This window comes from Protomyctophum parallelum, assembly GCF_964188405.1.
Source record: "Protomyctophum parallelum genome assembly, chromosome: 13".
NCBI classification, from domain to species: domain Eukaryota; kingdom Metazoa; phylum Chordata; class Actinopteri; order Myctophiformes; family Myctophidae; genus Protomyctophum; species Protomyctophum parallelum.
Genome location: NC_139708.1, coordinates 20069358 through 20095940, shown reverse-complemented (window position 1 = coordinate 20095940; position 26583 = coordinate 20069358). Strand labels below are relative to the sequence as shown.

The 26583-nt window shown below is 43.9% G+C and overlaps 1 protein-coding gene across 1 annotated transcript in view; it reads left to right on the top strand.

The window, feature by feature from the left end:
- The window catches only part of cntnap1 (contactin associated protein 1), a gene marked incomplete at its 5' end in the record, with an annotated part of 30756 nt that extends 5765 nt beyond the window's left edge, over nt 1-24991 (top strand). The window contains 23 exons of the mRNA XM_083779604.1: nt 1432-1539; nt 1914-2107; nt 2900-3053; nt 4357-4564; nt 7556-7736; nt 9100-9249; nt 9533-9794; nt 10596-10745; nt 11342-11516; nt 12869-12975; nt 13518-13640; nt 14335-14538; nt 14745-14901; nt 14991-15118; nt 15594-15767; nt 16452-16670; nt 17123-17362; nt 17865-18104; nt 19229-19356; nt 19802-19895; nt 20770-21000; nt 21733-21777; nt 24761-24991. Of these exons, the coding sequence (XP_083635730.1) occupies nt 1432-1539; nt 1914-2107; nt 2900-3053; nt 4357-4564; nt 7556-7736; nt 9100-9249; nt 9533-9794; nt 10596-10745; nt 11342-11516; nt 12869-12975; nt 13518-13640; nt 14335-14538; nt 14745-14901; nt 14991-15118; nt 15594-15767; nt 16452-16670; nt 17123-17362; nt 17865-18104; nt 19229-19356; nt 19802-19895; nt 20770-21000; nt 21733-21777; nt 24761-24960 (3872 nt within the window). The 3' untranslated portion in view covers nt 24961-24991. The remainder of the gene's footprint in view (nt 1-1431; nt 1540-1913; nt 2108-2899; nt 3054-4356; nt 4565-7555; nt 7737-9099; nt 9250-9532; nt 9795-10595; nt 10746-11341; nt 11517-12868; nt 12976-13517; nt 13641-14334; nt 14539-14744; nt 14902-14990; nt 15119-15593; nt 15768-16451; nt 16671-17122; nt 17363-17864; nt 18105-19228; nt 19357-19801; nt 19896-20769; nt 21001-21732; nt 21778-24760) is intronic.
- Between the last annotated feature and the right edge of the window lie 1592 nt (nt 24992-26583).

Sequence of the window (26583 nt, the reverse complement as noted above, 5' to 3'; positions counted from 1 at the left end):
TATCCTGCAGCTCTAAATCGAGACATTGGACATTTATGTGTGGCAATGACAAAAAGAAGATTAGGATTAGAATTACAGTCAATTGTAATTGAATGCCGGTGGGAGAATAGGCCCGAGCAGATGGCTGGTGATGGTGTGATGTGATTTATTATTCTTTTCTCTATCGGTTCAATAAGCATACTGTACATAGGATAAGACCATCGCTCTGCTGTATACCGTTTTATTTCCCACACATCAGCAGACATTAACCCTTGCACAACGACTGAGGCAAACAGACAGAGATAGTATATACACAAAAGCTCTGTATGGTCTTGCACGTCAAGAAGCTCAACATACAGGCCCATTTTGTGTACTTGTTGTGGTAAGGAAGGGAAATATGGGCTGTGATGCATTTACTTGATACAGTCATTTATATCCGAGACATTAGTAATGGCGTAAGACCGCTTCCACTGCATTGCAGCTGATCTCACCCTCCCCACCAAAGTAGAAATGAAGTCATTAAGATAGATTATGTGATATATCTACTGACTGTCTGAGGCGTGGGTTTAAGATTGTTAGTCCTTAGGATTAATAGTCACTGGTCGACCTCCTCAAACTTGTATAAGCTTTAGGAATTTATATAAGCAATAGCACTGTGGAATGTGAATCTCTGAGTGCTCATGAAGTAGAACATTTAACACACCCCTAGGAGTAATAGATGCTTTTGCCTCTCTTCTAAACTGATTGCCATACTGTTGATAGTTATCTACATAGAGCGCTATGAGCTTGTAGGTCTGCTATTTTTGAAAAATCGTAAAAATGCGGCACAAATCTTTGAATATATATTCTTTCAGAGCGAATGTTTTTTTTTATTTCGACGTCAGGCCTAAATGGGTTAAGTAAAAGTATCAATAGTGCAATATAGAACTACTCCGTTACAAGTAAAAGTTAAGTATTAGCATGACAATGTACTTAAAGTACCAATGGTAGAAAGTACTCATTATGCAGAATGTCCTTTCAATCATTTGAAAATAGCAGATCTACAAGCTCACAATGCATCACATCGCGATGAGCTTGTAGATTGGCTATTTTAAAATGGCCGGAATGTATATAGGGCTGAAGTGGGTGTCAAAATCAGGCATAATCAAAATCGACAAGTAACTAGTAACTAAAATTTGCATCTGAGATGTAATGGAGTAGAGGTAAAAGTATTGGAAATTGTAAATACTCAAGTAAAGTACAAATGCTCAAAATTTTACCCAAGTACAGTACTTAAGTAAATGTACGTATAGTTATTTTCCACCACTGCTTATCAAATGAGAAAGCTGTACCAGGCATTGTTTCTCAGACATGTATCTCGTCAAAACAGTAACAAACGAAACAGTGTTCTGTATTCTCAGAATTCCTGTGTGTATTGACTCACTCCTCTCTTCTCTCTCTTGTTGATGGAAGTTGAGGAAAGATGTGTTGAGCCCCTGGTTTCTGGGCTCTATTCCAACTCCTTCCTGGCATCCTCCAGATATAACTTCCTGTATTCTGCCAACTTTGCCAAACTTTACGGTAAGTCCATTTTCATGTTACAAAATGCATATATAGTGGATGTTCAGCCATCGGACAGCGTTGGTAAAGGAAACATTATAGACACTATTAAGCTGTGAATGTCCCCCTACCCAGATGATCCTTAACCTCACCAAAACTAAACTTAACCTGTGCCTGAACCACATGCAAGCTACAACCACGCGAGTGCCCCCGGGCCAATCAAATAGCGTAAAAATTCATCTCATCAGCACATGGAGAATATTTTATATATAATATTACACATCATAATGTATGTACTTCTAATCTTAATGTATTCCACACGCCTGTGTGTGTGTGTGTGTGTGTGTGTGTGTGTGTGTGTGTGTGTGTGTGTGTGTGTGTGTTCTCATCTCCAGGGAGCAGTGGTTGGTCCCCATCCCTCAGTGACAGGCAGCCATGGCTCCAGATAGACCTGAAGAGGAAGTACAGGCTGGTGGCTATCGCCACCCAGGGCACCTTCAACTCCTTCGACTGGGTCTCCAAGTACACGCTGCTGTATGGAGACCGGCCCGACGCCTGGACGCCCTACGTCATGAAGGGGGGCAACTCGGTGGGTTCTTCCGCAAAGGGAGAGCAGAGTTTCGGACTGTACAGATGTAAACAAAGTTAGGGCCGATTCATACTCCTATTTTAGAGCAGAATAAAAGTCGGTTCGGTGCTGTAGAGCCTACAATGTGACGTCATTTGAGGTTCGGGGGGGGGGGGGGGGGGGGGGGTACCGTCCTAAAGTCGGCTCTTCGGTGCTACTGAAAATTTCTGACGAGCCGAAATCATTTCGGCACTACAGCGCCGAAACAGCGATAAAATACGAGTATGAATCAGCCCTTAGGGGGCGGCCATAGCTGAGTGGTTATAGTGAGCCTGCCTGGGGAACCAGAGCCCCTGGTTGTCCCAGGTATACGATTCCAGGCCAGGCCAGCAATGTGTCGATGTGTGTCCCTGAGCAAGACCCTTAACCCCTACTTGCTCCCCGAGCGCCGTAGAATCTAATGGCTGCTCACTGCTCCTTAGTTGTTAGTTGTGACAAAAACACCCCAAAGGAGTGACTATTCTATTTCTATTCTAATCCAATGAGACAGGACTTTACAACATTCATTCAGATTTTGATCCACGCCATAAAAAGTGATTTTGCATGCCATTTACATTCATTGGCAATAAAGACTGGCACAACATGACAGAACACTCCGGTTGCTCTCAGCAATGCCAAGGCTAATCCCTTCGTCTGCTCATCTCCAGGCCAGCTTCGTAATAAGTAACACCAAGGGATTGAGTCAGTAACGTTACGCAACCCTCTCTCTCTCTCTCTCTCTCTCTCTCTGTGTGTGTGTGTGTGTGTGTGCAGACAATGCCTGGAAACTGGAACTACTATCAGGTGAAGAGGAATGTCTTCCACTATGCCTTCACTGCTAAACACGTTCGCCTGCTGCCTTTGGCATGGAACACCGAGAATGGAGGGAAGATTGGCGTGAGGCTTGAGCTGTTTGGCTGTCCCTATGGTAAATATGCGTGGTCATAGTGATGGCCGGGGAATTAAACACCATGGGGGACTCACAGTTACTGATACAAAGGCTGTGCAGGTATAGATCACAGCATGGCATGGTCCTAAAATATATATCATTTAAATAGGCTATTTAAAAAAATAACTTTTGGGAGCCGACACTGGAGTTAAGGTGACTTTGTCAGCTCAAACCCACAAGGCAATACTTTGTTTTCAAGATTGTTGGGCAGCCACAGACGTCAGGACTCAGTAGCATTACAAAGTAGCATTACAAAGCAAAAAAAAACAATTCCATTTCCCCCTCTATTTCCCCATTCCAAGTGTGTTTGTCGCTAACGCCAGTGACGCTATTCCAACGCCCCTTAGGTACATTTTTAAACAAATTTCAGCAATGGGATCATATTCTTTTTGGTGGGTAGATCTTGTTGAGCGGGTCATTTTGAAAGTGGCTCTCAAGTCAAAAAAGTGTGGGCACCCCTGTATTAAACCATTGCTGAAAATAGTTTAAATATGTACCTGAGGGGGCTTTGGAATAGCGGAGCTGGCGTTACATACATTTGAAATTTGGAAATCGAGGGGGAGAAATGGAATATGTAGGTATACTTTTGTATTTAATTTGTAATACCACCACAGACGGCCACAGACGGCCACCACAGACGGCAACACTCATCAACCAATCAAGTCACCACAATTTGAATTTGAATTAAATATTATAGGGGCATGTCGTGTGATCTACCTGCACAGCCTTTGTGATCTACTGGTAGATCGCGATCTACCTTTTGGGCACATTTCGGTGGGTAGATCTTATTCAGCTGGTCATTTCTCACTTGCACCACTCAGTTCACACGTGTGTGATTCTTTTAAATATATTTTTTATCCCACGATTTTGTAACCCATTTTTCACCCCTGTGTCAATCATCTAATGTTATCCTGGGCTCTACACACCCTCCGCCAACCTGGGGAGAGCAACAGACTTAACTCATGCTTCCTTCATGCTTGAGTGTCCCAAGTTGCTCCTTTACACCTGACAGGGGGGAGTTTCCCTGGTTGGACGTAGCGCGTGGACGGAACACGTTATTCCAACCAGTTCCTTTCCCCTCCATCAGGCGCCCCGGCTGGCCAGGGGGAGGCAGTTTAGAGACCAGGATTACTGCATGTTTTAGTGAGGGTACCTACCCTAGGGGACACGGGGAGAACATGCAAACTCCACACAGAAAGGCCCTTTCGCCAACCCCGCCTTCGGGTATGGGCACTGATGACGCGGAGGAGGAAAATATAGAGCTTTTTATCTGTGTTTCCAGACTCGTATGTCATGCAGTGCAACGGGGACGACTCGGTAGCCTACATGTTCCCAGGGAAGAGGTCCCGCACTCTGCAGGACCACTACGCCATCAACTTCAAGACCCTGGAGCAGGATGGTCTGCTCCTGCACAGTGAAGGTGTTCAGGGAGACCTGCTCTCGTTGGAACTGAAGAAAGGACGTCTCTACCTCCACATCAGCTTAGGTCAGTGAGTCAAAGACCTCCTTACGTTGGAACTAAAGAAATTATGTCTCTATATCAGTTTAGGTCAGCGAGTCTCAACCTTTAAAAAAAAAAATATCACACTCGTGTGAAGTGCCTTTGGGGGCACGGTGGGCATACGTACTTAAAGCGGAAAGTGCATATAGACTTGGCTGCCACATAACGTCACGCCACGTAACAGGGGGCACACACAAAGCCAGGTGTTGGACTGGCTAGCACCCTGCCAAAACAAAAGAAAAAAAACTGGTTGGTTTGCCAAGGGTTCCCCCCCCCCCCCCTCAGGCCCCACCCTGACAAGCATTTGGAATTGTAGGAGCTGAGACATACATTTTGCTTGGAGTGGCTATTTTTACAATATTTACCTCTTTCTTACGTAATATTTGACAATGTGGTATTAAAAGGGTCTTAAGCAGGCGCGGCCCCTGGGTTTAGGCGAAATATGCGGCCGCTTCGAGCGCCACCTCTTAGGGGTGCTTTAAGTGGGGGGATATCGGTCGGGCAACTGGCACAACGGACCACAAGTTATCATGATCGTGTTTTACACAAAGTATTTTGCATATAGTGCATATATTTATTTGACCAGGCATGACTCCAACACCAAGCATCACTCAACAAAAAATGCATGTGTGGGGATGCACTCTACACTACAGATCTCGCTTATAGAGCCACCTAGGGCTCAACCGGCCCTGGTCTTAAGTCATTAAATTGTCGCTTTAGAGATGTGCAGATACCCTGATTTGGGGAGCCCCCACGGACTCCCATTAGATTTTCTTTTGCTGTGGTATAACCAAAACAACCCGATTATTCAGGGGCGCTAGCCCCTCCTATATACAGCTTCTGTCCCCACAAAATGTCCACAACACAAACATTAAATGCCACTGACAATAAAAGGGAAAGTTACATCATCTTGTCCCCACTCGTCTATTTGCCATAGACGCACGCTACGCCACGCACGCGCGCACACACAAAGACAGAAACGTGTGCAGCTGCCGATCATTTCAGATAACCGCTAGTTTGCACAACGTCTTAAGAATAGGATTTAAGTCCAAGACGTGCAGTTCATCAGGTCTGCCCAATGATCCAAAGAACATGATGCGATCTCCCACCATGCAGCAACAGCACATCTTATGTTGAACATGGGCCATTCCCTCTGGGCTCTAGAATGAATTTCCACAGATCAGTGAAGTTCTTCCTGTTACCACCCCTGTGGTGGTATGGAACGCGTGTGTCGAATTTGAAGTCGGTGGGGCAAACGATTCTCGAGTTACGTGGATTACACACAGACAGACAGATACTTGGTGCATTTATAGATAGATAGATACTGTAGAATGTAGATAGATGTAGATTAGATAGATTGATAGATATAGATAATATGTGTGCAAATCGGCTATTTTTGTCCTACACAAACATTAAATTCCCATTGACAATGGAAAATTTACGCCATACGCGTCTGATCAAATCAGCTGTCTATTTTCGTCCTACACGAAGATTAAATTCCCATCGACAATGAATGGAGAATTTGACGTCATAGTGTCTGAGCAAATAGACATGTTATGTCATGATGATGTACAATGATAAGAGCACCGCTCACTTCACACGGGTGTGATTTTTTTTAAATCTCTAGGTCCCCAATCTCTGTAAAGTCCACGTTGATAATTTAACTCTAACAATGTGTAGGCTACTAATGGAACTACCATAGGCTGTTTTGTATTTAGATTAGTCTCCTACTGCAAGTATATCAGATCAGATCAAAGATATAATACATTTTCTTACATCTGGCAATGCGTTGGCTGCGTTTGTGATTTAGGGACAGTATCTGGTCCATCAGAGGCACAGGAGAAGGACTTTAAACTCCATAATAAGATTTCAGTCTAAAGCCCGTCCCTTTGGTGTGGTTTGAAGGCAGATTGAGGGACACAAAAGGTTGACACAAAGCAGACTGCCATGCTCATCCTTGCTGTGCAGCCAAAATAGACAAAAACCAATAGTGCTTGGAGAAAAGTAAGTATAAGCCTTGCCGTGAGCAGGAACCCATCTCCGGTTTCTGTAGCATGTGGCAGCTTGATGTACAAACCCACCAGGTTTATGGAGGGTTTCACAGCTTTCACGATAATGTTGAGAGAGTGAAACATCACACCTTAGGGGTGCATCCATCTAAACAGGGACACAAATAGACCCGGGACACTAAGTGAAAGCAATGACATATCTGGCAAAATAGGAAACTGCAGTAGCTGCAGTGGTGGGGTTCTCCAGAATCGAAAATGTTCTGCAAATGGAAGTCATCCACTCTGCGAGAAGCTAAGCTGGTTTGTCTGAATATGTGAATGGATGGAGTCTTTAAGTCATGGTTTTCTGTGGGAGGCGATCTCAGCAACACCAAATTGACTGATGATGGCTGAATCTCTGCCTACTATGGGTTACATTTTTCCCTCGAGTACTTTTTAGTTTCCTTCTCGATTAGGATAAGTATGTTTGCTTATTATTAAACAGCACAGTGCACAGGGTAGCATGTTTGTTTATGTCGTATTGTAGGAACTAGGAAGCAGTGGTCAAGAGGGGGGGGCATCCTTTTGTCCGACAACTCATAGGACCGACGGGGCAATGCTCCGAGGTGCGCTGCGGGTCGGGAGAGGGTTGCGGTTAGGTTTAGGTGTCTGCCCCGGGGGAGGTTAGGGTTAGGGTGAGGGAGGAGGTAGGTTGTCGTTCGGACCAATGATCCGTCGGATGAAAGTACTGCACTCGTCAAGAGGTGCACGCACATCCACAAATTTTAACGGGTGCAGGATCCAAAATATTAACTAAGAAAGGAAAGGGGAGATCCACACACCGTTTTAAAAGTTTTCCACAGAACAGAAAACAATACAACGTTTCGGCCTCAGGGGCCTTCGTCAGGTATGACGCTCTGTTCTCAATAAATATTTTTTGGGAACTTTTAAAAACGGTGTGCGGATCTCCTCTTTCATTTCATTGCAGGAAGCAGCACAGTGCACAAGATAGATGGGCGCACCACGCTGACAGCTGGGAACATCCTGGATGATCAGCACTGGCACTACGTAACCGTCAAGCGCCACGGCCGGCAGGTCAACCTCACGGTCGACAGCCAGACAGTGACCGGCATCACCAACGGAGAGTTCACCTATCTGGACCTGGACAAACAGGTACAGTTCACCTACAGTATCTGGACCTGGTAGCCATGTAAACACATTTACTCTGCCTGGACACTGGACCTGGACTCAGGTAGCCATGTAAACACATTTACTTTGCCCTTGGAAAATCCTCCTCTATTCTTGAAAGCAAGCGAAGACATGACCTACATCCGACACGATAGTGAGGGGTTTATAAAACGTGTTGAACCTGATGCTATCAGGCGTTTGTTAACACTCTTATCATTCGCGCGGGTTGTTTACTTTCCTGCTGCCGCAGCCAATATTATGTCATGCGGTCCTAGTTACAATGCCTGAGTGTCCATTTAACTATAAGAGTGTACACATGAACCCTTTGGTCCTCATTCACAACGGCGTTTATGCTCATAACGTTACGTAACGTGAGCGAACAGGCATTTACGTGGATTCCCACATTAATTCGGAATTCATGGACATGACCGTGAACTTGACGCAGACGTTGGTTGGTCGGAAACTCCGCAAAATCCTCCGCCACCTCTGTAGGTGGTGTACACGTTTGCGTAGATTTATTCAGAAGGCTTTGGTCTTCATGCTGAATCAATAAATAGTTCCCAAATGCCAAATCTCAGGTAAAATATGTAGGCATGTGTCCCCAACATTGGTCGATCAGCACATAAAAAAATGATAGCCTATATATAAAAGCCGAGTGCACTTGTATGCCTAAATGCATGCATTCTAGAGGCAAGTTAGCCTAGAGTCCCATACAGAAACTGCCCCCGCAAGCACACCTTTTTATTTATTTATTAGGATATTTCTATCATGCGCGATTGGGGCTGCTCACTCGGCAGCCTTCTACTCGAAGTGTAACGTTTGTGAGCTTGTAGATCGGCTCTTCTACCATGCAGGGCTGCAGCAATGTTATTTTTGAAGCTACTGTTTTCATTGGGCCACTTTGAGGATTTGAGAAAGCCCTTAGTTGCACTGTAAATAAGCTACGGTAAAAGTGCACAAACGTTCTTCTTTCCTGCCTTGATCTCCTTACACACCAGAACCCAACCACCAACCCTTTTCTCGCCTTGCTTTGTTTTCTTGGAAAAATCCCTGATGGGAACTAAACTAACTATGCACAAAAACTAATTTCATCCACTATTTTACTTGTAAAACTGTGATAATACAGATGATTCTGATTCTGTAGGTTTGGTTCAGGTATTGGCACATATAGTGTTTAAAACTTCATGAAGATAATTTGATAGTGTGATCAAATATTTAATCACATCACATTTAAATACTTAATTATATTGGTTTAACGGAAAACAACTATTTGTCCCATTTGTGGTGAAGAACTCTGTGATAATGGTCTTAATTTGGATGTCTGACCACTTGACCGCCCGTCTTGCAGTTATCTGTGGGTGGCTGGATCGAGAACAACATGCCCCACCTCCCCACCATGCCAAACTTCCAAGGCTGCTTGGAGAATGTCTTCATCAACGGGAACAACATCATCGACATGGCTGAAAATGAAGAGCCTGAGATCCGCATCCCGCGAAAGGTACAACATTTCATTTTATACATTTTAAAACTTGTGAACTTAGTCATTCATCTGCACAATGAGTACTTTCTACTTTTGGTACTTTAAGTACATTTTAATACACATACTTTTACTTTTAACTTATTCCAGACTTTTACTAGTTGTAACGGGAGTATTTCTTCATTGCAGTATTGATACTAATTTAACTTAAGTAAAACATTTAGTACTTTCCAGTTTAAGAAAGAAAGCAAAGATTTCACCGTAATTTTTTTAATTTATTTTTCTATTTTCTCCTTCTCCTCAGAAAAAGATGCATTACGCCTGCCGCGACCTTTTACGCAAACCCATGACCTTTGCCGGGCCCAACAACTTCCTGCAGGTTCCGGGCTACTTCAGGAAGCCCAATCTGTTCGTCAAGTTCAAGTTCCGCTCCTGGGACTACACAGGGCTGCTGATGTTCACACGCTTCGCTGACGACCTGGGCGCTCTGGAGCTGGGTCTGAGCGAGGGACAGGTCAACGTCACCATATTTCAGCCTGGCAAGAAGAAACTGCAGTTTGCTGCAGGTGGGACGTCTGCACTTTGCCTTGGTGTAAAATGTGTAATATTGAATGCTACCACTTCAGCAACACGGTCTCACCCTAACACGGTGAAATAACACGGACATCGTACATATTACACTGAAACCCTCCCCATAGACCGTGACAGAGGGGTGCCGTCTCAAGCAAACGTGAGCCACAAGAGCCACCACCAAGCGAGCTAAAACGAGCGAGTTGCCGTGGCAAACGTTGCGAAGTTCGATTGAGCCGACCCATAGTTGTAATAGCACAGAATCGTAAATAATGTCAGCCTGTAATGTCAGCACAGCAATTGGCAATTCCGTTGACTGAATGACAGCTACCGTCTTGTTTTTAGGATACAGACTGAAATACGGTCTTGTTTTTAGGATACAGACTGAATGGTGGCTACTGTCTTGTTTTTAGGATACAGACTGAAATACTGTCTTGTTTTTAGGATACAGACTGAAATACTGTCTTGTTTTTAGGATACAGACTGAATGGTGGCTACTGTCTTGTTTTTAGGATACAGACTGAAATACTGTCTTGTTTTTAGGATACAGACTGAAATACTGTCTTGTTTTTAGGATACAGACTGAAATACTGTCTTGTTTTTAGGATACAGACTGAAATACTGTCTTGTTTTTAGGATACAGACTGAAATACTGTCTTGTTTTTAGGATACAGACTGAAATACTGTCTTGTTTTTAGGATACAGACTGAAATACTGTCTTGTTTTTAGGATACAGACTGAATGGTGGCTACTGTCTTGTTTTTAGGATACAGACTGAAATACTGTCTTGTTTTTAGGATACAGACTGAATGACGGCTACTGGCACACGGTGGACCTGGCAGCCAGGGACAACCTGATGACACTGACCATCGACGAGGAGGAGGGCTCCCCGCTGAGGATCACCAACCCCTTCACAGTGCGCACAGGAGACCGATACTTCTTTGGAGGTTGACCAGTGTTCATTTTGACAGCAAATTTGTTTTAGTCATAGAATCATAGAATAAAATGTCATTTAGTTTGTCATATTTCATTTATCTGAAAAGTTTTAGTTTTAGTCTAGTTTTATTCGACTAAATATAAGATTTTAATAATCGATTAAATCTACAGTACGATCGACAACATATTTTGGCGGGCCTTTATGGCGTCGTAATGGCTAATATTACACTTGCATGCTATAAATAGCCGATCACAAGCTCACAACGTGCCACAGCGCAACACGTTGTGAGCTTGTAGATCTGCTATTTTCAGAGTTCAACACCCGAGCGCAACCAAACATAAAATGACTTGTCTTTTAGTTCTACTGGATCTCTTCTCCACTAGTTTTTATTTGTTGACGTTGTTATATTGTCAATATATTTAGTTTTAGTCATCACACAGTAGCTTAGTTTTTATTCAGTTTGTGTCAGTGGAAAAAGTTGGTCGACTGATTCTTCGTCATAGTTTAGTCGACACAATCAAACAGTGGTTTGTCACCCTTTGTCAAAAACAGAATTACTTGTTAACACTTGACTCGACCACCCGGTTTCTGCCACCATGCATCCAGGCTGTCCGAAGACCAACAACACGGTGCGGAGATGTGAGACCAAGCTGAACCACTTCCACGGCTGCATGCAACAGATCTACATCGACAACGAGCAGCTCGACATCGACTTCATCCTGTACCGCGAGTGGGGGCGCTACGCCGAGCTGCTGCTGGGAACCTGTGGCATCGTGGATAGGTAGGAGAGGAGTGTGGGATCCATGGAGCAGAGAGTATCATTAGCCCATCAGTGTCAGGGTCCAGGGATGTATTAAGCGTCATCTTCTTAACACATTTCTGGGGCGGGAACCCCTATTGGTGTTTTAAGCATTATGTCATACTTTAGCTATTGAAAGATAGCAGATCTACAAGCTCATAGGGCGGCACCGAGTGCCGCGCTACGAGCCGCGCTACGAGCCGCGCTATGAGTCAACGATTTTAACTCAAATCTTTGCTTCTGGGGAGGTCCCTGGAACAACATATTTTCAGTTGGGGGTCGGCGGCCTATTTCATATAATTTTTGGGGTCCTTGACATGAAATATTGAGCACCACTGATATAGAAACATAGGTATTTCAGAAAACCGTCATGATTTAGAAAACATTATCTAAATTTCAATGTCAGGTCTAAATGGATTAAGATAATGGCCTAAGTCATTTTTTTGTGGAAAATTATATTTTTGCCTACAGGTCAGCTCTTCATGACACTGGCCACTTCTGGTAAAACTATAGAAGTCCTTATTGAAAAGGATCATGCTGTTCCCTGGCTCCATTCTTAGTTAAATGGCCTATCTCAAGAGTGTGACTTAGGCCATAGTTTGGGCCTAAATCACATTGGGCGTACGGACAGACGCAAAGATACAGTCCAGGTCCACCATTCATTGTCAATGGAAGCCAGGGACATGATGATGCAAAGACGCAATGATGCATGTAGCTGACAACAACGCAGATTATGCGATCTTTGCGTCTGCTTGTGTGAAGTGTGAACGCAACATTAGGCCAAACAATGTGCCCAAGTCAAAATAGAAATTGGCCCAAGCCATTTCATCCTCTTATGTTACATAACTGACAGTGATATTTTTATGTCAATAGTCATATGGCTATTATAAGCTTTGGGTGAAATGATTAAGAAATACCATACTGATCATTTTTGTATAATCCTTTTCTGATTTGAATTTCTGAAAAACTTTTAAGAAGGTGATGAAATAATGTAATGAGACAGATTTATGACCCGCAGTGCTTATGAGCTCATGGTGGGCCTGGCACAGATGTGTGAATTATGTCTGTTTGTTACATTCGGGGGTTGATGACACTCGTCATCAGCGTTTAGTGAGTTAAGACCACGCAGCCCTTAAATCCCACATCCCAACGCATAAACCCTGCCCGAGGTCTGGTGCAGCAGGCTGCAGAGACACAAAGATCAAAGAGAAAAATGGACGACAAGACATGCGTGGATGCGGGGATCTTTGACTCGTCACATAGGGAAAAAATGACATCACTATCTCCACGCTCTCCAACCAAACCTGAAGGCAATTTGTACGTTTTGTTTCCAGATGCACCCCCAACCCGTGTGAACACGAAGGCAGATGCATCCAGTCCTGGGACGACTTCATATGCCTGTGTGAGAACACAGGCTACAAAGGAGAAGTGTGTCACATGTGTGAGTGCCGTACTAATTACCGTACCAGTGGAGAAAGAAGTACTCACATTTAAGTAAAAGTATAGCAATACCACACTGTACAAGTAAAAGTCCTACGTTTAAAGTCTCACTTGAGTGATAGTAAAAGCACAGTACTCGGCCCCCATTTCACAAATGTTTTCAAAAGTATTTAGAAATAGCAAATCTATGGGCTTTAGAGGTTGGCCATTTCTGAGAAGATTAAGAGCATACAATAGGCTTGTTAAAGGTGCTAATGTAGGTTTTGTATAATCTAAATCTACAAAGGAACTTGAAAGAACTAAAGTTGTCAAATAATTGCAGTGGAGTAAGAACTACAATATTTGCATCTAAGATGTAATGGACTATAGCAGTAAGTATAAAATATAGAAAAATGCAAATACTCAACTAAAGTAAAAGCACAGCACTTGAGTAGGCGTACTACTCACCTACACCTACCAGTAGTTACATTCCACCGATAACCAACATGAGTTGTACTGTGACTTGTTAAATATCAACATTCACGTCATGGTCTCCTTCAACAGCGGTGTACAAAGAGTCGTGCGAGGCGTACAGACTCCACGGCAAGTACTGGTCAGGAAACTACACCATCGACCCTGACCTCAGCGGCCCCCTCAAGCCGTTTGAAGTGTACTGCTCAATGGGATGTAAGTAAGCAACACCTCTGCAATCTGCAGCGGGAATTAATGCCAGTTATCAATGTTGTGTGGTTCAACAATAAGGATTGTCTGCGGAAATTGCAGGGGGTCCAAATTTAAAGGGTGTATACGAGATTGGCCCATCTGTTTCTGTGTCCAGTGTGTGTGTGTGTGTGTATGTGTTAGCACTATAAGGTGCTTTTGTAAGGGATGGTACATAAATGAATGACTCAATAGGTGTTGGGCCACTATGATGTAACCGAGTCTATCTGGTTTTTCAAACCCATTAATCCATTAAAGGTCTGCTGCCATCAAAATATCACATCAACTCAAACTTAAGATTCTTAAGAAGCTGTGAGCTTGTACATCTGCTATTCACTGAGCCAGACAGCGGCACGCAACCAAGTATAAATGAGGCGTTAAGCCCAAACCACAGCAATCTGTCAAGACGCAACAAACCGGTTTTAGCGTTCGTTGCAGCGGTGTGATATGTCCTGTTGCACGTTGGTGCATGGTGGTGCATGTCGACGCAAGTCAACGCAAGTGATTCAGTTGGTTCAATTCAATGGTTGCTTGCAGCCATTTGTTGCAAGGAGTTGCATCATGGCGACCCATTGGTGTGGTTTGTGCTTTTTAACGGGTTTACTGTGGATGTTACTATCTGTTACTATCTGATATGAGTGTTTTAACCATGCGTGTGCAGTGTACAAGGCCTGGACGGTCATAATGCACGACCGCGTGGAATACACCAGGGTCACCGGGAGCACGGTGGACCGGCCGTACATCGGAGACGTCAACTACTGGAACGCGTCCTGGGCTGAGGTCACCGCTCTGGCCAACACCTCCATGTACTGCGAGCAGTGGATCGACTACTCCTGCTACAAGTCGCGACTTCTCAACACACCCAGTGAGTTGGATCTAAAAGGCCAGGATGGGATCGTATAGTAGGGCTGGGCAACTAACCTATTATAACCGGGAAGACATACGTGTCATTTTAGATTTGAACCATTTTAAAAGAATAGTTCTCCAATTATAATCGAAGCAAAGGTTATAAATAATTGTGATTCGAGCCTCCCCCCCATACTGAGCTGTCCAGTACTCGTCTCTTGTTAGATGGAAGACCGTTTGGATGGTGGATCGGTCGGCACAACGAGAGCCATCATTACTGGGGGGGGACGTTCCGCGAGGTCCAGAAGTGCGGCTGCTCAATCAACCAGACCTGCACGGATCCCAAGTTCCAGTGCAACTGTGACGCAGACTATCGATCATGGTGAGACAGCACAGCAGACGAACCTCAGAGGGTTCTCCGTCTCAGAGCTTGATAGATAAGTCTAACGTTTTGTGTTTATTCTTTTCCAGGTACTCAGACAAAGGCTACCTGGACTTCAGAGACCATCTGCCTATGAGGAGGATAGTGATAGGGGACACCAACAGGACCAACTCGGAGGCAAAGTGGAGTGTCGGGCCCCTGCGGTGTCACGGAGACCGTAAGTCAGTGGTTTTCACTTTGCGCTGCATTTATGTCATGAAAGATGCTATATAAATAAAGTTTATTATTAGTTTATTCTAACTCCATAGCATACAAGTTTACAAACGTACAAATGGAAACTGTAAGGGTCCATTTGGTGTAAGAGTGTTCTTTTAGAGTGGTTTTAACTGAGAGTAGGGAGAGTAGGGCGTTGAATAGTTGGTTGGTAGGACATTTAAAGGGGGAGGTGATTTTGGCGCATACATAATATATTAGAAGCTTTTAATCAATAATTGATCAATGTCACCATGGTCCACATACTGTACAGTGTACACTCATACACTGTACATTTATTTTTCTCAAAAAGGGCACATTGCTGTCCAGAGGGTGAAAGGCAGGTGCTCTAGCACCACTTAGTGTCTATCTGTGCACGCCACTGATTGTTTTAACGTCTCGTGTGAGTTCATGACGGTTTGTGTCATTCTCTCCTCCAGGAAGCATCTGGAACACCGTATCGTTCACCAAGCCCACCTACATAACCTTCCCTCCCTTCAAGCCCGGGCCCAGCGCTGACATCTCCTTCCACTTCAAAACCTACCGCGCCAACAGCGTCTTCCTGGAGAACTCTGACGACCACCTCCGTAACTTCCTACGACTAGAGCTCAACAGTGAGTTGCTCTGCGCACCTGCTCCATAAACAAGCAGTAGTGGAAGCTGTGGTTCCTTAGGCCCGGCGCCATGGGGGGCTGAGCCCCCTCAACCCGACCTCCTTGCCCCCTCATATGAAAAGTGTATTTTATTTTTTATTTTACTTTAATAATTCCTTCTTTTTTTGAGTGGTAAATGTATTCATTCTTGTAATGTGAGTCATGGGGACTGAGCTTGAAAACACCTATTGTTTTATGAAGTACCAGGAATGTGCCACACCTCCATGAATAAACCAATGCATATTTGTTCTGTCTGAATACCTGCTGCAATCTATACAGGCAGATTCTTTCAAATTGGTAAATGCTTAGTGATGTCTTCTGAAAATGCCATGACAAGGCAAATTGAAGAGGCACCTGTAGTTATCACCCTTGCTGTTTGATTTAACAATGCAATAGCTGTATGAAATAAAAATAACAACATTAGTGTGGTGCCCCCTCAAATTGTTCGACTGCCCCCTTAGTCATTTCATTCTGGAGCCAGCTCTACCTCCTATAGATGTAGTGGAGACAACATTTGTCTCATGTAGTGGAGTGAAAGTATAAAACAATACAATACTCAAGTAAATGTAGTTACAGTCCACCAATGTGCATATAAAAATCCCTCCTTAATCAAGTTTGGAATAATGTTTCTCTTCTTTTTCCCAGCCACACACAACCTCGTGTTTCTATTCATGGTTGGCGACGGCATCGTTAACGTCACACTGAATTCACCTGTGCCACTCAACGATAACGAGTGGCACTTTGTCCAAGCTGAGCTCAACGTGAAGGTGGCCCGGATCAAAGTCGACTGGCAGCCATGGACTGTCAAGCGCTTCCCCGGAGAGACCTTTGTCACCATGGCTTTTACACAGCCTCTCCTCGTAGGTAAGCACTAAGCAGTATGTATTGATTTACAACCTGTTGAATTTCAAGGACCACTTGTGCCCGTGATTGCGAGGTAGGCAATACAATGCATGTGTAGCCCCCAGCCAAGACCCACGCCGCAACAGCCCTATTGGCATTACAAGTTGTGCGTTGCTCTGGCGAGTGAGAGGCCCGGGTTCAATCCCCGCTTCCGTGCAATGCTACACTTGCAACAGGGTCACGTGGACACTACTGCGCATCATGCGCATGTGATGGGGCCCTTCATCTTCACCAAACACCAAAGAAGCAGCATAAATGGAGTATGAATGGGTGGGGATTTCCGGTTAGCCTCGCAGTGGCCAGGCGTGAATCTGCCGGTGATAAAAAAACAATTTGTATATGGCCAAGCCAGGCTAATTTCCGGTTACCACTCTAGGGATATTATAACTAACTCTATGGTTTCTACCCTGCAGGTGCGGCCAACAAGACGCACCGACCGTTCCTGGGCTGCATGCGTGGCCTGCGGATGAACGGCGTGCCTCTGGACCTGGAGGGGAAGGTGAACGAGGAACAGGGCATACGGAGGAACTGCACCGGACAGTGTCTCAACGCCAGCATACCCTGTCGGAACGACGGGCAGTGCATCGACGGCTACGCCTCCTACTGGTGCGACTGCAACAACACAGCCTTCGATGGATACTACTGTCACAAAGGTCAGTTTACACGAAAAAGAGTACTAATCAGTGGTGGAAAAAGTACTCAGATGTTCTACTTAAGTAAAAGTATCAATACTGCAATGTAGAAATAAAAGAAGTCCGGAATTCAAAACTATGCTTTTAAAAGTCTGTAAAAGTACAAAAGTATTGGCATCAAAATGTAGCCTACTTAAAGTGCCAAAACGTACTCATTGTGCATGTAATGTATGTGCAGTCTCATTTCAAGTTTTCAAATGTAAAACAATCTTTTGAAAATAGCGGAGGCCTATGTTCAGGTGGGTGGTGCTAAGGTCAAAACCACATACTTAATGAACTGGTGGGTGTGGCCACATAAAAACAATTTGAACACTTTCTGTGCAGTTTTTTGAAAAAACAAAAAAAACAACAATAAATCTTCCTCCTAGTATAATCATAGTACCTGATCATGTTTTGGGAGGGGGGAAATTACGGCACTCCATCTTTAACAACAACAACACTCTTCCTATCCTCCCATATCCAGACATTGGAGCCTACTTTGAGATCGGCTCGTGGCTACGCTACGAGATCCGCAAGAAGCCGACGACGGAGGAGGCGGCGTGGGCCATCTGGATCGACCCGCACTACGACAACTTCAGCCTGGGATACAACGAGACGGCCGACATGATCGAGTTCAGCTTCAGCACGGTGCACACCCCCGCCGTGCTGCTCTACATCAGCTCCTTCGTTCAGGACTTCATCGCCGTCCTCCTCAACACCGACGGTACGTACGAGAGATCAGTGACCCCCCGCACACATCACCTCATGTTAACTCATATAGCTGTCCACCTCAACACCGACGGTACGTACGAGAGATCAGTGACCCCCCGCACACATCACCTCATGTTAACTCATATAGCTGTCCTCCTCAACACCGACGGTACGTACGAGAGATCAGTGACCCCCCGCACACATCACCTCATGTTAACTCATATAGCTGTCCTCCTCAACACCGACGGTACGTACGAGAGATCAGGGGGTGTGTGTTTGTGCAGTCCAACAGTAATTAAGGCCTATTCATAGTCTGGATTTTCGGTGGTGAGGTGACAACCGCTCCGGTGGTGAGGTGACCACCGGAGCTGTAATAACGTGGAGCGGTGGTGAGTAAAAACAGAGAGAAGGGAGAGTGGTGGTTTGCTCTTCACCGCGGCTCAGTGACGTCATGTTGTAATTCGGTGGTCACCTCACCACCGAAAGTATTAGACTATGAATAAGTCTGACACCCTACCCAAAACCTAACCTCACAGGAAGCCACGGCTTAGTTTGAACCTGCCACAGGGTAGTTTTAACCTGCCACGCATGTTGGGGCCCACGGGTTGGTTTTAACCTGCCACGGGTTAATTGCAACCATGCGGAAGGTTTACCCCAGTAATTCTACAATCAGAGAATATGAATAATACAACCATTATACTTCCTAGTTTTAGCTGCTACTTCGGTGTCACTGTTTTGTTCACTGCGTCTATGGCAAAATAGTGATCTTGACATTAGAAGATGTATGAATCAGTCTAATGTAATGGGGCCATAGATGGCATGCCAGGCCGGTGCTCATATTTATATGCAACTGGGACATTGCATATTGGAATGTAACACCTGCAAACTGCAGGAACACAGACAATGGCACTGCCTGCCTCCTGTAAAGCGCTTTTTGTTTAATTTCTTTCCATGTACATCATGAATATTGTTGTTTTTATATTATAAATAATAATAGTTTGTGGGTCAGCTTGATTGAGCACTAGAATGGCACAGTGAAGCCACCGCAACGTGGAATGTACTTATTCATAATGACTGTACGCTGATGATGATGATGATGATGATGATGTCTTTGTCACCTGTTATTTCCCCTCACAGGTCAGGTAGACCTGATGTATAAACTGGGGATGATGAGCCACACGTACAAGCTGACTACGAGGAACCTGGCAGACGGATACCCACACTACATCAACATCACCAGACACAACCGAACCATTAAGACACAGGTGACTGCTCGCGCTTGCACATCTTCAATACACTAAATAAATGCTCAGAATCTACAGCTTGGTAGGCTTCAAATAACTAACACACCAACATAGTGTTGTCGCAAAATGTATGCTCATGAACAACAGATAAATATCGGCTGCTGCCATCGGTTAATGTCAGTTTTATTTGCCGATATTGACTGATAACATCGGTGCATCCCTACTCGGTACACAGGCTTTTATTTTGGTTCGCATTCGGCTCAAAAAGAAAAGCCTGGGAACCCCATTGGAAAAACTGGCATAGGAAATGGGACTAGGAGTGTGGGAGGAGGATGGTGGGCGCTCAGATCGCTGAACCAATAGGATCCACCGCCTGTTTTCGACCGGCACCCAAGCGTAAAATAACTTGTCTTTTTTACATTGATCTAAAGATGATTTATATATTTTTTTAAATCCTAACATGTAGGTGGATTACATGGAGCCCATAGTGGAAAAGATTACGATGGTGGAGGATTCCAACTTTGATTCTCCTAAATCCATGTTCCTGGGCAGAGTGATGGGTAAACGGTTTGACTTTGCACTTAAACGGACAATCCACAAGTTTTACTTTCATTGTATCAGACATACTGTAAAACCTGCAGCAAACTGCAAACTGCAAAATAACTTTACTGACACTGTCAATAATTTGGTGTCCTACACCACTGGTCTTCCTACTCTCCCCTTGAGATTTAATTTTTTTGTTTATTTAAAAAAAATCACACACGTGTGAACTGAGTGGTGCAATTCCCCCCCCCCTCTCTCTCTCTCTCTCTCACTCTCTCTCATTAGAGTCACTATCCCTCTCACTGTTTCTGGCGCCCCCTACTGCTATTATTAAGTCACATACTCGTGCTTACACAGACACACACACAAACAAACAAACAAACAAACAGGTACGAGGACATTGCAAGCTGGTTGTAGGAGTGGGAGTGGTTGCACCACTCAAAAAGTGTGGCTTTCGCCTTTTTATAGGACAGCAGGCTGACAGGAAAGGGGAGTGAGATGGGGGTGACATGCAATAATGGCAGTCAGGATCGGGAGTCGAGCCCGCGCCACACTGCCAGACTGGATTACCAGCCAGGGTGCCTGGACCGCTGAGCCACGGCCCAGAACTTCCCTTGGGAAATTTGGACCTGGTGTTACACCAGGTCCAAATTTCTCAAGGGAAGAGTAGGAAGACCACCTCGAACTACTGCAGATGTGTTATATTATATTGACATACTCTACAAATTCTAATAACTTTTTTAATCATTCAAATTAGTCCAGTATTGTAGCTTACTAGCTTTTAATAGCATCACATTTTAATGAACAAATCCTACTGTCTGGCAGAACCAATCCAGAAAAGCAGACAATCCGTTTTAATCCCTTCATCCGTCTCCCTCCCCCATCCATCAGAGGTGGGTGACATTGAGTATGTCATCCAGAAACACAACGCTCCAGGCTTCATCGGCTGCATATCGGGGGTGAGGTACAACGTGTACGCCCCTCTGAAGGCCCACTTCCGGCCCAACGAGACCAACCCTCCAGTGACCGTACAGGGCATCGTCACAGAGTCCATCTGCGGGGCCTTCACTCCCCTCCTGGGCTACGTCCCCTGGGAGGTGGACCCCTGGTTCACTGGCATAGGTGAGACTACACCTTCTGTACAGTGTTGATTTTGACAGCAAATCTTGATTTAGGTTTAGTCATAGTCTTTTGAATATCATAATTTATTTTTGTTGACTAAATGTACAGTTGATTTAGTGGACACATGTTTGGGAGGGTGGGCCTTGATGGCATCGTAATCACTGATTTTACACTTGGTTGCATGCTGAAAATATAGCATCGGCTATAGCCTATGACACAAAAATAAGGCTAAATAATTTAGTCAAATTTTTGCATCATAGCTTCGTTTTTATATATTTGTTTAGTTTTCGTCAGTGAAATAACGAAATAGAAAATCAATACTGCTGCAATGCTCCTCAAACTTTTTGGAGTCAAGGACCCCCAAAATGATATGCATTTGACCACGGACCCCCCGTCTGAAAAGAGTTTGCCAGAGCTTCCCAGAAGAGAATATTTACAAAATGCAAGATTATTCAAGAATCAAAATCTTGTTCAAAAATAGCAGATGTACAAGCTTGCGGCGTGGCACAAAGTGACGTGCTGTGAGCTTGTAGATCTGCTATTTTTGAATAGCCAACATATAAAATGGATTGAAGTGGTTAAAATGATTGTGATGCAATTATTAAGTGCTTTTTCAGGGGAAGCCCTGACAAAGCAGAAACCCCCCTGGACCTGCTGCACCGTTCTGCTATATATTATGATTCTAATGTCATGCAAACTTATGTATGTACTGTATGTATGCTTCCATTCCAGAATATATCTATATCCATGATGACCTGGGCTTGTTTTGGATAACTAGTAAGTCTGTACCATGCATTTATAGAGTGTGGTAAAGTATTGCACGCACACGCGCACGTCTTTCCTATTCTCCTAAAACCTTCCTAAATTAGAGTGTATGATAAATCCACCTGACTGACCTTAAAATATACAGAACCGAGAAAAGAGTATGCTCTGTAGAAATAGATAGGAAGACATGCTATAATTTCAACTGAATAACTATTCGTCAAATATTGAAGAACAGTACATCGACTTCCCCTTCCGTCCGTCGCCTGAATTAGGCTGTCTGATCCAGTTATGAATGGTTATGAATGGAATATTCCTTAATTAATCTCCCTGGGTGTATTCCTAGAGAATGTATAAGTGTGTGATATTTAACCAAGTAAATCTAATAATTATACTTTAATGACCCCGAGGTCTTGGTATGTTCACTCAAATGTTTTACTTAAGTAAAAGTATCGATACTGCAATGTAAATGTCTAAAAGAAATTCCTGGCATTTTAATAGATTTTATACTTTAAAAACGGTCAAACTAGCAGAATTAGCGGATCTACAAGCTTGCAGATTGCAGCTTTAATTTACACTCCCGTCATGAAGTGCTTGCATGTCAGTAAGCTTCACTCACTGCTGCGCGATGGGAGTATACGTATTACCTTAGCCCTAGAACGGCTCTTGTTGTTACATACAGTATGTACAGTATTTCACATACAAGAGCCATAGTACACCCTCCTTGATTTGTGGTACAACTTTAACATGCGTGGCCTAAATGTGATAATGTACTCACCCATTAAATAATTCCAAAGACGTGGAGTGAAATTGGCAGGTGGTGTGATTAATTACCCAGCACCTATCGCAAAGCACCTGCCAATTTTGTGACTGCAAACTTTTGTGTTTCCCTGGTCAACTGGTGATGACGTCTGCGGTAAACAGGACGTATTTGTAAAATCAGTTCATCGATCATTCCGGCCCCCCCTCGCCCGGAGAGAAAGATGTCCGTGTGCATCTCTTGAAAAAGTGGAGATAATTGACTAAATACACGTTTTGTGCCAGAACTTTTACATGGATATAAAACTAGAGGACCATATTTCACTCCACGTCTTTGGAATTATTTAATGGGCGAGTACAAACTGAGCATTTATCACATTTAGGCCGCCAATATGGAACCCGAACCAGAAAGTAAGTGGGACCGTTCTATGCCTCTGATACATGAAAATTTACGAAGTATAATTAAATGATCACAGGCATTCTAGGTCTAGTATTACCTCACCTATTATTACCCCAACACGATGGGAGTATCTATTACCCCAGCTATTAGCACCCCAACGCCATTTAGTATTCAGCTCTGCTCTGATAAATGCTTACTGAAGAGGTAATATTATGCTGATGCAGAACAGCAGCATGTCATTAACGATAACAGTGCAAGACAATGACCTCTCTCTGGTTATCACACATCAGCCATGGTTCATAAGCTGCTCACAACAATAATTATACTGCTGCCACCCGAGAAACATCTCTTATCGTATTGAGGGGAGGCCTAGGAGGTGAAATGTTATGCTGTACACCAGGGGTTCTCAATGTTTTTTTGCTGGGGACCCCTAGCTGGAAATGCTTTGGCCATGTATCGCGACCACAGCAACGCACCCCTACCCACCACCAATAAAATATCACTGCAAAAATAACCGTAATAATACAGAGAATTCCACATAAACGAATACTGAAACCAGATATAATCCAGGTGGTCCTCATGCAGTGCCCACTGGAGACCACCAACACCAACACAATCATTTCTCCCAAGCTAAATGATGGAGAGTTGGTAACCAAATGAACCCTTTATACAGTAGACCTTTAACTCTTGAGAGTGTAAAATGAAACCAAGTGGACCCGATAGCGTCCATTTGGTTTCAGTCAGTGCACACTGCATTGATTTACAATTTACTAAATTATCAGAAAACTAGCCAACCCAGATCTTTTGTCCATTCTTCAGTTCAAAAAGTGTATGTTCCTTTAAAGTTCCAAAAGGTATATTCCAAAACACAAGATGATTATCTTCTGTCTGCCCAAAGTATAATCCCCAAAGTCTAGAAAAATATATATTCCTCTCAACTAACCTCTATGTCAGGCTCCAGGAGATTTCTTTGTTCCTTTCTTCTGTTCATAATATCCACCACCATGAATATCCTCTTGATTTCGACAAAGCCTCCCTTATTTAGATCTTAGTGTTATCGACCACGATATACAAAGGTTTAAACTTCTGGATAACAATGTATGTTTAAAGAGTCTCTTGATCAAACCACAACAAACACTCTTTCACAGCTAACATGGAATCCCCCACTCCAGCCTCACTTCCTGGAACTTTTCAACCAGTTATCACTTCCTTCCTGGAACTTTTATCACATGTTGATAGGCCTATGTGCTACTTTTCCCCCACAGCTCCCCCTATATGAAATGAACCAAAAAAACTAAACAATATATTCCCTTTCTTATCACCAAGTATGTTATGTGTCTTTCAATACCCATACATGGAGGACAGGACCCTTTCACACATTCATGTGGCAGTGTTACAAAGTCAGTCCGGTGGTGCATGCACCATCATCCCCCTGGCTTCGCTCTTCTCTCTTTGTGCTCAGTAAAAGCTTCAATGTTCATTCATCCATTTGTAAATGAAATGAGGCTGAGCAATGGAGCACTGGGGATAAGAAATGATTGTCCCCATAGGGAGCTTTGCATTGAAAAATGACATATACATACAGTAGTACATTGATACACATACATACATAGTATACTTCATACACACACACACACACACACACACACACACACACACACACACACACACACACACACACACACACACACCTACTGACAATGATATATTGCAGTGCAGTACATCCTCAAGGCCCACATGTTGCACAACCAACAATACATTACATATTGCAGCCTTGAAGTGGCGACACATTGCACCTCCCTCATGGCTGTTAACACTGGTGCTGTTCTGTGTCTCCAGTCATAGTGATCCTGGCAGCGCTGATGCTGTTCTTCGGCATGTACAGCATCTACATCTACGTGTACCAACAGAAGGGCAGCTACCACACCAACGAGCCCAAGCACCTGGAGTCCCCCAGCAGCGCCCGGCCGCTCACCGACACCCTGCGGAAAGAAAAGCGTAACCTTCCCGAAATCGAGGACGACTTCAGGAGTGAATAGCACCGCCACAGGACCCATGGGGAACGGTATAGCCTGGATTCCAGCCTGATTCCCTAGCGTTCCGTGATTTGTTTTGTCACTTCGCGAAGCAAATCACGGAACGCCAGCGAATCAGGCTGGAAACCAGGCTAGGGAAATGGGGCAGGGTTTTGAGTATAGGGGACAGGTGCTTTCAACAACCATGATTACCTGTTTTATTGTTTTATAATTCCTTCAAACCTTTGTCCTCTCTTTTTTTATTTACCGGTGTTTTTTTGTTTTTTGTTTTTCTTTTTTGTTTTCATTTCCCCCACCCACGTCAATAGGATACGATGCCTGGTGCTCTACATAGGGTTACGATGCTAGGTTCTGGTTTAGCTAGGTTCAACGTTCAAATCGAGCCCCCCTATAATGTGAGTATAGGTTTAACACGTCTCACACTGTACAGCAGGGTGACATACTGAAGTGCCTCGGAGCAAGCTTGATCAGAATTTACCACGTTACCACTGTGGTTCTCAAACGTTCTAATTTCAAGGACCCCCATAACTCTGAGAGTGTACGAATAATGTAATATATGAAAATAATTGTACACTCTCAGAGTTACAGACCTGTAAGGGACCATTTTTGGAACCCCCTCGAGGAAACCCTGAGGGTCCCTGGACCCTTATTCAGACTGGGACTAAAATCTGACACTGTGGGAATGGGATTTAATGTGAAGTTTAATTATACTGCGATTTCCAATGACGTATTCAAGAGTTACAGTCTTTCATTTTCTTGTTTCTCCCGTCTTTGGCCAAAAATACAGTGAAAGATTAGTAATCAAACTACAGGTGAAGCTATACCAACATGTTGCTGTGTACACTATGTTATTATCTTGATGACAATCTCGCCTTGAGAGACATTTGTTACACCATAGCTTTGAATTGAACAACAAGCCGGGGCTAATATGAAAACTGGTAAAATAATCGAGAGCCACGGAAAAGACAAAAAAGCAAAAACATAGCAACAAGCAAACAACGCTGATATTCATAAATAAGCACATTTTCTTCCCTGCTTTTGAACCAACGGAAGAAAGAACAAACCTGACAAGCATGGAGCTTTGCCATGTGAAGCTTTGAGATGATATACAGTAGGCCTATATACATATGAATTTAAAGACAAGGAAAAGTATGTAATGCTTATACAGTACTTGTTGTATTACAGCCTATGACTTTTTATCACCTATAAAAAAAAAGAAACACGTTAATAGATAAGCAGCTTTGCCAAATAGGGTATTCACATCCTCGACCGTGTGGGGCTTTACAAATTAATGTGTGATTACATGAGGATCCTCCGAATGGTCAGTGAGTTGGGCAGGGGACATAGCAACACAGTAGACTTGGTGCAGAAACAAATCCAGAGTTAAAATATATCCAGGGACATTCAAACTTAAAAAGGTCTCGTTTAGAGTCTGTATTATTTCCAGTTGCTTGTATTATGGACTTGCTGCCGAGAGCTGGGCGCTACAGTACAGTCAACAGTATGGCATCTCCGAACACCCTCGCCTGATTGTGGGCGAAAAGAGTGAGACTTGCCACAGTTCTATCAATTACATCCGAAACGAGCATCTTTTAAGGGTGAATAATAGCCCCCCAATTCGACCAT